The sequence below is a fragment of the Motacilla alba genome, chromosome 2 (genome assembly GCF_015832195.1).
Source record: "Motacilla alba alba isolate MOTALB_02 chromosome 2, Motacilla_alba_V1.0_pri, whole genome shotgun sequence".
Classification (NCBI taxonomy): Eukaryota; Metazoa; Chordata; class Aves; order Passeriformes; family Motacillidae; genus Motacilla; species Motacilla alba.
The window spans coordinates 22,213,663-22,228,257 of record NC_052017.1 but is presented as its reverse complement, the minus strand read 5'-3'; the positions used below and the strand labels follow the sequence as shown (position 1 = coordinate 22,228,257).

The following is a 14,595-nucleotide window of genomic DNA, read 5'->3' as shown; positions in this document are numbered from 1 at the left end:
AAACTTAGATACCAAAACTCTTGCTACAGCACCTCTGTAATTAAAACCTTGCAGAACATCATCCAGCTATGAAATAAGATAGGCAGCTTGTGATTTCCTTTGGGTCTGTCTTGAAATTTAACTGAGCACAGGTTTTTCCTGGGAACATGGATATAATGCCATGCAGATCATGCTCTTTTAAATTGCTCTTGCTCTCTTGAGAAATCTGTTTCCAAGATTCTGCACTTTTCCCCAGAATGAATTGATGTAATGATACTTAATTGCATGTTTTGTATTTATCATTGGCTTTTCTTTATATAAGTCTTGCCTCCATCATAGCTGGGCAAGAGAGACATTGTAGTACTATAGTCACTTGGGGTAAGGTGAACGGGAGAGTCACAAAACAACAGCCCAACAAAAGAAGGGTTCTGTTGCATTCCAGAAATTACTAACTCCACTATTGGTTTGACAAAGTGACAGATAATATCCTTTGGCTGTTATTTCCCAGGATTTATCTCACATCTGAAAGACCTCCGTTGTCAAAAAACTGGTAAAAATCAGCCAACATTTTAATGCCAAAGTATGGGATAATTATTTACCCACACAGCTGGTCTTAGTTAGTCCATTTTATAAAGTGTGAGAGGACCAGATTTTCTCTTGGCATTTCACAATCTCTATCATATGAGTTAACAGACTGTTTCAGTTGGACATCGGATCTTTTCTTTAATACTATGTATTTCCTGCCTTGTCAGCACTTCAGCTTTTCTTTCCCCTGCTGCAGACTTGGATTTGGTTCAGAATGCCATATATCTATGCAAAAACTCATACTGAGATCTCATATATCTCTGTTCTGATTATTTTCAATACAAAGTGCTAATATAATTTGCTTTTTGGATCAACTTAAGTAATTGGATTAAGTATTAGGATTCAAGAATCCTAATACCAAGACATCCTGTTGTGGCTTTGAGCTATCTTCCTCCCTCCATCACTTTAATTCAGACCAATTAAGAAATAGTATCTGTATCTAATTATTGCCCAGGAATTTCATATAATACCAGTTCTACACCATCACAGAAAAGGAATCCCTTCTGTCATATGCAATATTAAATTCCCAGCCTTATTTAAAAATGGGAATGTATCATTCCAGCACACATCCCCAAATTACCTCATCTGGAATTTTGACTGTAGCAAGTACTTATATGTTGCTCCTTTGAAGAAATTAAGGCACAGAGAAGATACTGTTTCTTACCCTGCTTAGTTTCACAATATACATTCACCTGTATTAACCAAAGCAGATAACTAGTGTTTTAGAAAGCTGCAGCTTTACAAATGTTCCCATGAACACAACATCCTGTCCAAATCTCCTTGCTTGTGCTAGTGAACTGTAATGTTGGGAATCTGTGAGTTTACAAATGTCTGCCTTTACATCTCAGACATTTTCAACACAACTATGATCAAATCCTTATTTTGGTTTACAGATAATTTCTTTCTAGGCAGTGGGTGACAGACTTGTTTATAGAGGGGTCATATACTGAGTGGGGATTTCCAATTTAAACACTATGTCCAAATTTCTGATATTTTCCTCCAAGCCTGTGCCAATGGAAAAGGAAATGCTGCCTTCTCCTACATTTTCCTTTATGTGCAGCCAGAGTTATGCACTTTGGACAAGTGATAAGAGACACAACAGCTGGACACAGACAATATTTTAAGGAAATGTAATAATAATTTAAAGACATAGAGGAAACTTTCAGAGCTCAAGAAAACAAACTGATAGCTCCCTACCATTAGAAACTTGTGTTTAATCCTGTTAGAAAGATGTGACACCAAAGCCAGAAATAAACCAGAAAATGTGTTGAAGTATTTCAGTAAAGGCTAATATCAAGATGAAATGCAAAACATTGTATAAATAGCTGTAAGAAAAATATTTTCCAGAACCAACCCAGGAAACATGACCAATTTTAGTTTGCTAACTTACAATAATATTCAAGCAAATCTAGGCTTATGTTATCTTTGACAGACCATACAGGAACTTCTGCAGCCCCTCATGCCATCTCTGGGGCCCTACAAAAATAATGAGATGTCACCTAAGATATTGTCTTGTAAAAAATGGTTCCTGGAGGGCTGCTGTGGACTTCTGGACCCAGAGAACTGACTTGCCCATGCTAGGAAAGGAGGAGAAGGACTCTGAAATTCTTTAGGGAATTAAGCTCTCCATGAAACAAAGACAGTTACGATGTACAGAAAGGCTGTTAGAAGGAAAGGACAATTTTCTAAGGACAGAAACCTTTCTTCTCTAGAAATGGTAATCTACTTGGCTGGCTGGAGAGTCAAAAGCTGTATGGTTTTAGTACTTTTGTATGCACACACAAGCTCAGAGGCATATTTTATCAAATTATGTTGTTTTCATGTTATATGTCTAATAAGACCTTTTTGAGTTCTTCTAGTGAGTTTCAAGCCAAAAAGTGTTTGTGATGTGTTTGACTCTTACCACGAGTAGTGAAATTCACTCTGAGCAAATTCTGTTCTGCCAAGTGTTCAAGATCTTCTGTAGCAGCTCTAAGTAGATTAGTGCTGAGAGCCTGAGAGAATTACAGCTCCCAGAGGACTTCTCAAGCGAGGCATGTAGGCATCAGCCGCCAAGATTAGCGGTTCTCAGGGTTCTCATAACTCCTCAGCTAATTAAGGTGCAACCACACAGCATTTGAAAGTGTACATGCAAACTAACTGGGACTGCTGCAGCTTAATGAATGATGAGCTCCATAACAGCTGACACAGGAACTGCTGAAAGCCCCACCGGCATCTCAGCTTAGCCACAGCACCAGAAACCTCATGCTGTGGCTGCCAGTGTCCCAGTGTGCCATCAAGCTTGCAAGCCAGCTCTTTCCCAGCTGTTCAGCTGACTCTCCCAAGCATTTGCAAGGGAAATGTCCTCATCTCTGCAGCTGTGGAGGTCAACAACATTTGATCGGAGTTGAAGGTAACAAGTTAGATCTGAAGGTGCCCCCACCACAAGCCTAACAAAGAGTAGAAAGGTGAATGTGTTTTTTTGATGATTGGGCTTGTGTTCTCGAGGCCTTCCCTGGGAGATGTGTAATTGAATCAAACAGAATAGGCAGCAACAGAAGGCAGCTAAATTTGTGCAATCTGACTTACCTGAAGCTGTACTGTAGAAAACATGCCCTCCACTAAGCCCACTTAGTGAGAATGCAATTTGTGAGAATGAAAATTTTTCAGCTGCTTCCCAAGATGAGAGTTTTGCCAAGAAATTCAACCTGTCTACAGAACACCATGGCAAAACAGTAGAAGAACCTGAGCATTTTATTGCTGCTTACTTGATTAAAAACAGTGAAATGACAGTAATCCATGGTGCTAAGTCTCTAGAGATAGCACTAAACTATTCACATCTAACCTATAAACTAATGTAAATACCTTACTATCTGGCATTATTAATCTACTAAAAATTAGCTCTTTTCTTACTAAAATCATCATCACTTTCTGCATACATACATAGTCTAAAGCAGTGTGATCTTCAAATTCAATAGAAATCATCCCCTTTTGGTGCTTTATTACCTTTTTTTTCTTGCCATACTGTCTTTCTGAGTGAATAAGGATGAAATGAAAGAAACAATGGAACAAACTTTGAAATGTTTTGAAACATGATTTTTTTTTTTTTGCCTGGCTAATAAATGTTCTGTGTTTTTTCTCCAAACACAGCACTTTTCAACAACTTCTACAATTGATAAACACAAACCACCTTAAAAACTTTTCAAATTAACAGAATCTTTCTTATGCAAATTGCTCACTAAGTGAGAAAACAAACGTATCAAAGTAAGGCTTCATGAAGAATCAACCTAAGACTGCCATCTTGCCCTTCTTCCACTCACATACTCCCACTGCCTCCTTTGTGTTGGCAGTATGCCAGGGTCTCGTGCCTCACGCTGGGCACCAGTTGTGGGGTCTCGTGCCCTGGATTGGGGTGACCCCGAAAGATGGAAAAGTCTCTCCTCCAACCTGTGCTTTCAAAGAAAGACTCAGTAGTCTTCTGTTGTCCAGTCTCAAGGTTGTTTATTGTTGGTTATCTAAAAGATTCTTTTCCTGAACTGCTGTGGCCCATTCAGCAGGTCAGATCAAAGGCACACTGCCCTCCCAGGGGGCTGGTGCCATCTTTTATATCACATATTACGTGTTATATGTTTATACTTTTTCCCCAATGCCTACTATCTATATTGAATAGTGACTTTCTACGCTAATCCAATCTATGAGTGCCAACATCACCAAAGACATGGAGGTTAGGAAGGAGAAAGAAGGAGGACAGGGCACACCCAAATCCCTCCATCTTAGAATCCCTTACCCCCATGTACAAAACTTGGACCCCTGCGTACAAGGCTTAAAACCCCCCTGTACAGCACTCAAAAATCCTTCCTTTCACTTTGTGACTACTTCTACAACAATACCTAAACTTGTGTGTGGCTTGTAATTCTTCATACAGAGTTGGTAATTTGCTCCATGGGCTAAGATCAAAACCCCACGTGTGTCTTTGGCTGCATGCCAGGGTCTCAGAGCCCCCTGCCAGCAGCTCTGGCCAACCAGGGCACCCAGAGCGATGTCCTGGGTTCCAACAGCAGTAGAGCTTGTGACCAGGAGGCAGACCAGATTAGCCACCTGGGGGGGCTGAAAACTAAATAAGCAGAAAAGATAAATAGCAAAAGGAGCAATAAGACATGATTTCATCTCCCAGTAGAAGACTATATTTACATCTGCTTAAGCCCATCAAAAAAATCACATGCTGAAGCCTTTTGAATAGTAAGTCACAAAGGGTCTGCAGTAATGTAAGATAGATCCAGGACCTGTTCCTGGTGGTCACTGCCACCTATAGCTATTCCCCAGTGAGCATCTCCTGTGGAAAAGCCGCCTGGGGAAGCATTCAGGCAAGGCACTCAAGTCCACACACACCACTCACCACAGTTAGCTCAGCGAAGAGAGGCAGAAGGGCCTTTTGGGTGGCCAGCTCCAGCGAGGTTCATTGCATCCACCATGCCAAAGGGAAACCAGGGCCAGAAGACCAAGCCACGTGCTGTGCATGAGGTTAAGTATGGGGTCAGTGGCCAAAGGACTGAGAGCAGGGGGGTGGCACAAGGGGCCTGGCAAAGGACAAACAGCCTACAGGGCAGACAGGCCGGCCACCAGGGATACCACAACCAGTGAGGAAACAGGGAAAGGAGAAACTATGAGAATGTGGGACATATGGGGAAAGGAATGGGGTGGATCATGGTGTTGTGCAAAGCTTCACAGGGAAGCCCTTTCTGTCCACCTGGGTGGGGAAAACTTTATGGTATCTTTCCAAGGCAATGCCCTGGGGATTCCCCTGAGGGGGAAGGATTCAGAGGATTCCACAACTCAGTACTGAATCACTGTAACCTGCTGAGCTGTAGTAGCCAGGAGCAGCAAACAACAGAAGTGAAGCATCAAGAACCACTACCATCCTTCTGGAGTGCCACAAGTCCCTGGGATGCCCAAATGACTTTCACAGGTCAGGAGGCAGCATATTCTCCAGCTGACAGCACATCCTGCACAGCAGATAGGAGGGCAGGAGTTTGGCTTATCCCCCCTTTTCATAAGGGTTGGTCTGAGGTTTTGGGATGCTTTTAAAATTATTTTGTTGTGCTCAAATCAGGAGTCCTATAAAATTAGGCAAGTAAAATGCAGTATACACATATTAAATCTGTTAAGGCCTCTGAAACAGTTTGGTGATCAATATCGAAAGGTAAAGTCTTTCATATTCTAGTAGCTACTGTTTTCAATAAAATTAATCAAAATAAACTGCATCTGTATGAGACTCTTTTATTAAAAATACATATCTTCTGTTTCACATAAAAAGAACCAACACATAACACTATAAAGAAGTTGGACAGGAACTACTTGAAAAAAGACAGGTTCCTGTAATCCCAGAGCACCCAACCTTTACTGCACAAGCTACAAATTAAAATCTTTCTGTTCAAGACCCCAAGTGCTTGTCCTGCACACAGCAGTGCCCAAGAAGATGCAGCTGGTCAGAGGCAGGGGTGCTAACTCCTCCCCAGAGGCTGTTCCCTGGCAGACATACCTGCAGGACACATGTGCTCTCTCCCAATCCAGGGAGGTCTGTCACTCCCCAGCCCTGGTGCTGGGCACGATGGCAACCTTAGCAAAAAAAAATGTTGGAGTGGCACTCAGCTCAAGTGTCACAGGTTGGCCATGTCTTTCTGTAACAAAGGAAATACAGTACAGCACTTCCTGGTAATTTCACTTAGGATCCAACAGAAACATATTAACAGCATTGATGAAAGAAAACCAGCTATGCTTCGGTGATAGAACATGATGCAACAGTCTTTTTGCTAACTGAAACCTGTGCTGGAATCCATTATCTTCTGGAGCCTCACTTTTCATAACTCATTCATCTCTGGCTTTTGGAAAGACACAATTTCCAAACCAAGTTATCAGCTTAGGCAGCAGCAAATACTAATTAAAAGTTCTGTGCATAAAAATCAAAGTCAGAATACAAAAGAGCTGTCAGAGGCATCTGCTATTAAAGTGCACAGAAAACAACACTGGCTAAACTTATATTCTTGTAAAAATCAACAGTTTGCCAGGCTGTCATTCTTGTTCTGGAGATGCTGAAAATTGAGCTCCTTTTTAAGTCACCAAGAGACACATTCATCAAAATGATCAAAATGCTTTGCAAATTCAGGCTCAAAGAGTGCATCAGATGCTGACTGTAACATTTACTGGCCAACTCATAACTGAAGCAAGGCACAAAGAGGAAAAGACATTGAAGTGATACAGAAGCAAGATGACATTAAATCACAAACCACTGGCCCCTTTGCTTTGCCCTTACAAGGCATCAAAGGAGATGGGCAGCTAAACCAGCAACAGTGTTGGACAATCAGACTAACAGTAAAGCCAAGTTCAGTTTTGAAGGAAAAAACCTGGCTTGCATGTCATTACATATATTCTAATCCCATGCAAGTCATGATCTGATTAAAAAAGATACTTCATACTCTCATACCCTGTAAACCTAAGAGAGTATCATGTTTAGGCCTTTAGAGGCATATCTCCTTACATATTCTTTATTGTCTACAGTGTTAATTCCTTAAGACTGCTGTTAGATCAAGCACTGTGTTAAAGGCCTGTCACTTTACCGACTATGCTGGGAATTATGATAGAGATGAGCTTCCTCCCTCAGTCCCCTGAAGTCTGAGATCTGTCAGCTAAAACACAATCTTTCTTTGCATACTGTTTTTTCACAAATTTTACCACATGAAGATTTGCCCAGTACAGTACTTGTTTCTATTTCTAACACCTAGAGGAGGAAACTAAATGGTTTTCAGGACCTTGGATGAATCTTCAGAACTGGAATTAAAATAAATTGATTTGATTTTTTTTTTTTTAGAAAAACAAATTTATTCTGGGATTAATGAAATGCAAATATCCACTAAGCTCCAGAATGCCACCAATCAAAACAGCTTTCCTTACTGGGATGATATCTTAAACATAAGATCTCAATTTACTAAAACCTGAGAGAATCAAATGCTTGCTTTAATTGTAACATTCTTTGACTCACTGTCATGAAGTTTTCAAGTAATGTCAAAGCCCATATTGAAGAGCTTGGATCCTTAGGGCTCATCTGCTGCTCTGTATTTTAGAAGGCAAAAAGTGATTTAAAGACATCCCAGGTTGGGAATTTACAATACCTCCTCATCCTTGTAGAGCTGCACGGTGAAGCTCAAAAGTTATTCAAAATCTCATCTTACAGAAAATAGGAATAGGAAACTTCTGCATTTATGAGGTGGCAGCAGGGGAAATAACTGGATTTTAAAATAGCTGAATTTAAAAGGTGGTAAAGAACCAGGCTGAAAAGGTTAAATCTTAATCAGTAATGAAATAAGGTACAGCAGGAAAAGCCCATCAACTATAAAGATCAACTCTGAAAAAAACACAAGCTCATTGTTCCTTGTATATACACTTTTAAAAAAATCTAGATTAAAAAAATCTCTCCCCAGGGTTATAATTCCCTTTTCAGAGAGATGTTGTTATAGCTTGTATGGAGTGTTTCAAAAGAATCTTTCATAGTCTTCCGAATTCTTTAAGATTTTCCTAACCCTTTTTGCAGTGAGTGACATTTCTCTCCAGAACTGAACACTTTATATCCTACTTGAAAACCCATTTTTAAGAAGGCCTTCAAATGAAACATTCAAGGTTCTAATTACAATTTTTAAATACCAGTGTTTTTAGTTTTAATCACAAAATAGATGTAGTGAATTCGCTAATTTAGTAAAAAACCAGACTAGAAATAAAATTCACAAAAGATTTCTAGCCTCCAGTAATTCACAAAATGCTATTACAGCACAGAACAACATTCTTAGTTAAATCAGTTTTATTCCTTCTGACAGCTACTTTGAAAATAAAGGGTAATTTGGCGCTAATTCTGTTACAGAAGTTCCAAAGCAGGTATTTGTTTGTGTGTACAGCGAAAAACAAAGAACAGTGCACAGAACTGAATTAGTCTGCCAAATACCCTTTTCAGACATCACATATTACCATATGTGGGTCTGGATAAACAAGAAACTCAGTGAATCCCCTACACCCAGTTCCATTGCCTGCATCTGGACAATACAAGGGTGCAAGGGTCTTTCAATGAGGAATAGCTTATCAAATCTCAAAGACGTTCACACCTCCTTTGACATCAGCAAGCAAAAGGATGGATGCATACAATTGTTAGTGTACTATTCCAGCATTAGCAGCAACTGCGACTGTAGTGACCTCAGAGTCAAAAAAATAAGAAGAATAAAAAAGGAAAGGTGGTCAAGAAGTAACAAACAGACCAGAACAGCAACAGACTTGCTGAACTCAGGCCTCCACAACTTTGTGCCTTGGGAAACTTGACCTTACAAAGGATTATGCTCAGTGCAAGGCAGCACAGAGAATCAAGCCTGCAATTTTCATGGCTTGAACAAACACAAGATGTTGGCTTCCAAGGCTTTGTCTCCTTAAGATGAATGTGTCACAACAGGAATGTCAATTTCTACAGCAGAGAGGCGAGAACGTGCAGAGTAGGGCTGAGAGGCATAGCTGTGCATGCTGGGGGCGTGGGAATACAGGGGCTGCCAGAAAGGAGAAGGGAGGTTTTTGCATGCACAGTACCACAGGAACAGCAGGATGGAAGTGAAAAACAGACCGCCAGCACTGGCAATGGCAATAAATACAGAGATGTCAAAGCTGAAGACGGGCTCGTATTTCCTGTTCAGATAATTGTTATAAAAAATGACCCAGATGGACGGAGTGAGACAAATGGCACAGGCAAGCAGGAACAAGAGGCCGGCCACGAGATGGCAGCCTGCACTGTTTACCAGGCACTTGGCCAGTTTGACATTTGGCACGCTCGATACAAAGGCTGTGTTACACATGCCAATCATGCAGAGGAACAGAGCTGAGACAGCAGTAAACATACTCAGAGGAAGGGCAAACTGAAGAACACGCAGATCCAGCTGATCGACAGCCGTGTACCACTGTGGGTCATAGATCACACAGTCTCTGCTCCCATCAAAGCGTGCACACTTAATCCAGAGTCCAGTGTAAACGGTCACATTCCTCTCATTCTTGTTGTACGTGTACAGTCTCATCTGCCTCCAGTTTGGAAGCAGAACTGCTGCAAGGAGCCCAGCTACTGAGGCTGTTCCACTGAGGAAGGCCAGTACGGTCGCCGCATGAACATCCCGGCAGCCCATATTTGCCCACACAGGTTGTTTCCTATGATTAAAGAGAAAAATATAAACGAAAACCATGGACACAGGACTAACTACAGTTGATTTTTGATTTTAATAAACTTAGATGACAGCCAGTAGGCACTAACTCTGTGGCACCTTCTTTGTCTGACGCGCTTAAGACAGTGGTAACACTGTCTTAAAAACCACTAAAAACCACTGAATTCACACTTTAATGAAATATCAAGTTATTTGACAGACTTATGACTTCTCAGCTGACAGACTGTTGAATTCACTGCGTTCAAGATGAAAACCAAGCACAATTGAATGTGTGAGTCTATACAGCCATGATTTAGGTTCACCTGTCCTCCAGTGGCAGCTTCCTGTCTTTAGCCCAGATACAATATGAGCATGCATGCTCAGTCCTGCCATGCTGCTGCATGAGTAAAGGGAGTTGCTTAAAATCTGCATCATTAGACTGGCAGGGAATGCATATGTAGGCAGTTATACACATTTTATATAGGCCAAACTGTTGACAAGAGCTGCGAGATAGTGGCGGAGGCTCTATCTGTTGAGTAACTTACTATGAAATTTTCAACAGCAACTAACAGTTCTGCCACACTACTCCTGCCTTTCAGAATGAACTGTCCAAGCACACAAACAATTACAGAAAGCAGATGACTTTTCAGCTTTCACATTTTCCACTCCAGAGCAAGTGTTAATACTGCTTCCTTTTCAATATAACCACTGTCTGCATACCTACTATAACCTCTTGCCTGCAGAGATGCTGAGAAACAGTCTCAATGATGGGCCTTTACAAAACAAACAAACACTTATATAAAAAAAAAAGACTCAATTCAAGTTACCAGTTATTCCTTCTCTGCATGACCAAGTTATTTCAAAGAAGCCTAATACATAACAGGCACTGAGCATTTACCCCAGAGTGTACTTGAAGCTGGACACTAAGACTTATACTACCTAAAAATGAACAGATACTTTGCAAATTCTCACTGAGCGCCATTCAGTTATAAACTTCTCCTGAAATTTCTTCCGAATTATTGTCCTGCACTGTGCATATCTGTCAAATGTCTGAAGTGATAAACCAATCCCTTAAGTACCAGAAGTTCTGCTTAATGCATATACAGATAGCTGAGTATCTGTATCACAGAAAGGTTACAGACATGGCTGCAAACAAAAAGGCAACTGGATCTGATCCCTCACTCTCCTTTTATACCCGCAAACATCCAATGACCAGGGAGCTCCAATTTTCAGGTAAGGAATTCCCATGTATACTGGAAGAATATTAAAAGCCTTATCAAGCCATACAGCTAGCCAGCATTCTATTGATTTATAGACAAATAAATGAAGTTCAATTTGTTTCCTAAGAAAACATTAGGCAATTATTTTATGCCATCTAACCCCGAAGAACTGCATTGTAATGTGCACACTTTCTTTTAAGTGCTGATCACAGTCTAGATGCTAAAGAAGCACTCTGGAAAGAAATAATGACAACCACATTTATGCTAAAAACTACCTTATTTGTCAAAAAGCCAGCATTATATTGTTGCTAAGGATAGCTGAGCGTGGGCAAGCTTCTCTTCCCATGGCAGTAAACTTTTCAGATGGTAGGTCATTAACAGGATAGCCCCTGGGTAGAGGGTCCAGAGAAGTATTTCCATTATGATTATTTTAATATGATGCTTAACCGTAGCTTTGGTAAGGTCAAAACAATGCACTTGCAAGAAAATGGAACTACAACAAATGAACTTCAGGGGTAAATCTAATATTTCATCACATTTTGTTCTCCTCAAGATTGATGCTTTTGGTCTTCCATAAAGAGCTTGCCTTTACCTGGATAAAACTTCCATGCAGACACGGCATACTCCAAGATAAAGATATATGTGAACCAGCTGGAATAAATCATGACTGACCATTTCCAGAAACCTGCTGCTTCTGAAAATTCCTTTGCAGTATACTAGTAGATTACAGCCAATAGGCAGGTTACCCGCCATCCCCTCCATCAGGGGAGACCTATCCCATCTTGCAAATACTGCTGGCTTTATGATTGGAATTATAGCTTCATATCCCTGATGAAGACAATAACAAAACAGGCATTGTCTTAATTAGATGGCTTCAGTGCACTCACCAGCAGTGTCCTCAGATCAACAGAAACCTTAGCAACTTCTGTAAGTAGGAAAAAGGTGTTACTGGATCTAAGAAACAGAACAAAGACAGAGTCAACATCACATTTGTTTCATGCAATTTCAGCAACAGCATTTACACTGCAATTCAGGAATTAGGAATATCAGTTATGTTTGCATTAGGCCAACTCCATCACCTTCTACAATTTGCCCTTGTTTAAAAAACACAACTCAAAGTACTTTGTTTTTTCTTTCTTCAATTTTTTGCTCCAGAGCTTGTTCTCTATCTATTAATCTCAAAAGACAGAGGTGAAAAAAACTGCTTCTCTCATGGGCGTTCCAAGACACAGTTTGCATCCTGAATTTTATGTTTTTAGCAAAAAATCCATAAGAAGTCACACAGAATGATTACTGCAGATGTTAGGTTCAAGGCTGCACTCAAACAGCAGTGAGGAAAGGGTGCAATGATTACTTAATGTCAGAAAACAAAGGACAAGCTCTAAATTGTTTATGTATCTTGTGGGTCTCTATTCCTTCCTGCCTTCTACATGAAGGTTCAAGGAAAACCAGGAAACACTGGTAATGCCTTTTCAATGGCTGTCCAGCTTTTCCAGAGGAAAAGATCCTCTTGTGGATTTTCTACCCCCACATCTAAATCCCAAGATCAAATCTGCAGGTCATAACAGGTTAATCACTTTACTACTGGACAGCATCAGGCCTCCAAGTATGTCAGTATGCAACTGTCAAAAGTTACAACCTACAGGTGAATTTGCTGGGCTAACATGTGCAAAGACAGAGTTTATTCTAAACTAGCCATATCAAACCCTGAAATATAAAATTCATGAATGAACAGGCTCCATCACTAAAAAACAGCAAAAAATCATTCTATTGAACTATCTAGGCAAGAAAAAGACTTTACAACACAGTCATGAGCCCTGATTTTTTCACTGAATGGGAAAGAGGGTGTCAGATTTGGAAACTCATGAATAAGAATGCTATTGCATATAAGACACAACTGCAGACACACAGCTTGGAGCAGCAGCTTTTGTTCACTAACATTACTGATGAATTTTCAAGCTTTCTGTGCACTTTGCAGCTGAAGCCAAGATAAACACACAGACCTCCCTCTGAAGGTTCACACCCGTGAGCAACCACAACAACATAATTAAGCAGAAAATTAGTGCAGGCAAACAAAGCTGTCAGAGGGAGCTGTGCCCAGCCCAGGAGTCCCTCCCATTAAATTATGAAACCTGTGTTGTAATAAACAGATACAGAGCAGCTATGGAATATTCCCCAATACCCAACTCACTTCTGCAGAAATGGAGTTTCTTTTCATTTTTTCTTCCTCTCTTTAGTCCATCTGATTTTACTGTCTAATCCTGGTGGTGTTGAACAACTAGGGACCTCAGTCACTTGTCAACTAGTTGTCCAAGGGAAGAAAGCACACCTGGGCCAGATAAAACCCTGCCTTGCCTTAGATTCCCAGCTTTAACTTGTTCCATCCCAAGGATTTTAAAGCTGTACTGTGCAAGGCTCTTGTATCTGATCCACGGAAGCTACCACTCCTAATAGCACCCCTTAATAGGGACAGATTTTACCCCCTATTCTAAAGATCCATGTTGCTATAACAAGAGATGCTGGCTGAAGCTGGTTAAACACTGGTAAGTCATTAGAGGCCCACAAGATAAAAAAAAATGAAAAAGAAACCAAACAACAAAAAGGACATTTACTATAGACATAATTCAGAGATGAGTAAAACCAGCTCTGTTCCCTTACAAGGCCTTGAGAAGACCACGGTCTGGGAAGCATCACTGTTTTGTAAAGCCCTGCAGGAGAGAAGTCACAGTATAATTTATCAACACAGACGGCTACCTGACTATCCACAACAGCATGAACAGTTCAAAATCTTTCACGAGTTTTGGCAAAGGGGCCACCAGAAACTGGAGGCCTAAAGCTCGCCAGTTTCAAGGGACTGGCTCAGAACCAGGGCCACCACTCTTTTTTTTTTTTTTTTTTTTAATTCTGAGAATCAATCACGCGATTCCACGTTCTACAAAACTCCTTTCAAAAATAAATATACATGTACCGGGTTAGAATTAACAATCCTAGCTAACAGATTAGGACTTCCAAGAAAAACTTGGAGCAGGGGTAATTATTTTACCGACTGAACTGGAAAGAGCAGCTGACGCACGGAGAGAACACACAGCGTCCCCCCGCGGAGCACCGCCGATCCCCGCCCGCGACAGCGCTCCGAGCCTGCCGCATTGCGATCCCGGACCGGCGGGGGAGCCGGGAAGTGCGGCAGGGCCCGGGCTGGCCGTGCTCACCTTGCCGCCGCGCTCAGGAGGCGCCATGGCCGCCGCTCCGGCCGCGGAGCCGCCGCGCTGAGGGGAGGCCGCGGCCGCGCGGGGCCTTGTGGGGCGGGGCGGCGGCGCCGGCGCAGTGCGGGCCCGGCCCGGCGCAGCGCGGCCCCCGCAGCGCCCGGCTCTCCGCTTCCCGCGGAACTCCGCCAGCCCGGGCCGGGAACGCCGGTGCTCTGCAGCGCGTTCCTACGATAAGGCAGCTGAGCGCAGCTCGGAGGAACCCGACTGCGGCAGGCAGCTCCAGTCAAACCATGCTGCCTCTTGGTCCAAACGCGCCCCCACTCCCCCCTTAATGAGTGGGGCTAAGACCGGTGTTCACAAAGTCTGGAAAAAGCAAAATGCTATTTTCAGCTGTGAAATAGCCTGCAGAAA

The 14,595-nt window shown here is 41.8% G+C and overlaps 1 protein-coding gene across 3 annotated transcripts; it reads right to left on the bottom strand.

Annotated features, from left to right (window-relative positions):
* Positions 1-5,804: 5,804 nt before the first annotated feature.
* Positions 5,805-14,266, bottom strand: CLDN12 (claudin 12). 3 transcript variants are annotated; one of them, XM_038127845.1, is made up of 3 exons: positions 14,188-14,266; positions 11,866-11,932; positions 5,805-9,765 (listed from the first exon to the last, which is right to left on the bottom strand). In XM_038127845.1, exon 3 carries the CDS (start codon positions 9,741-9,743, stop codon positions 9,006-9,008), a length of 738 nt encoding a protein of 245 aa, XP_037983773.1. In that variant the 5' UTR covers positions 9,744-9,765; positions 11,866-11,932; positions 14,188-14,266; the 3' UTR covers positions 5,805-9,005. The 3 variants fall into 3 exon arrangements, with proteins under 3 accessions (XP_037983773.1, XP_037983774.1, XP_037983776.1); XM_038127846.1 differs by lacking the exon at positions 14,188-14,266 and adding an exon at positions 14,022-14,181; XM_038127848.1 differs by lacking the exon at positions 14,188-14,266 and adding an exon at positions 13,637-13,686.
* Between the last annotated feature and the right edge of the window lie 329 nt (positions 14,267-14,595).

Excerpts from the sequence above, each read along its gene's own strand:
- CLDN12 (XM_038127845.1), bottom strand. The coding sequence starts at position 9,743 with ATGGGCTGCCGGGATGTTCATGCGGCGACCGTACTGGCCTTCCTCAGT.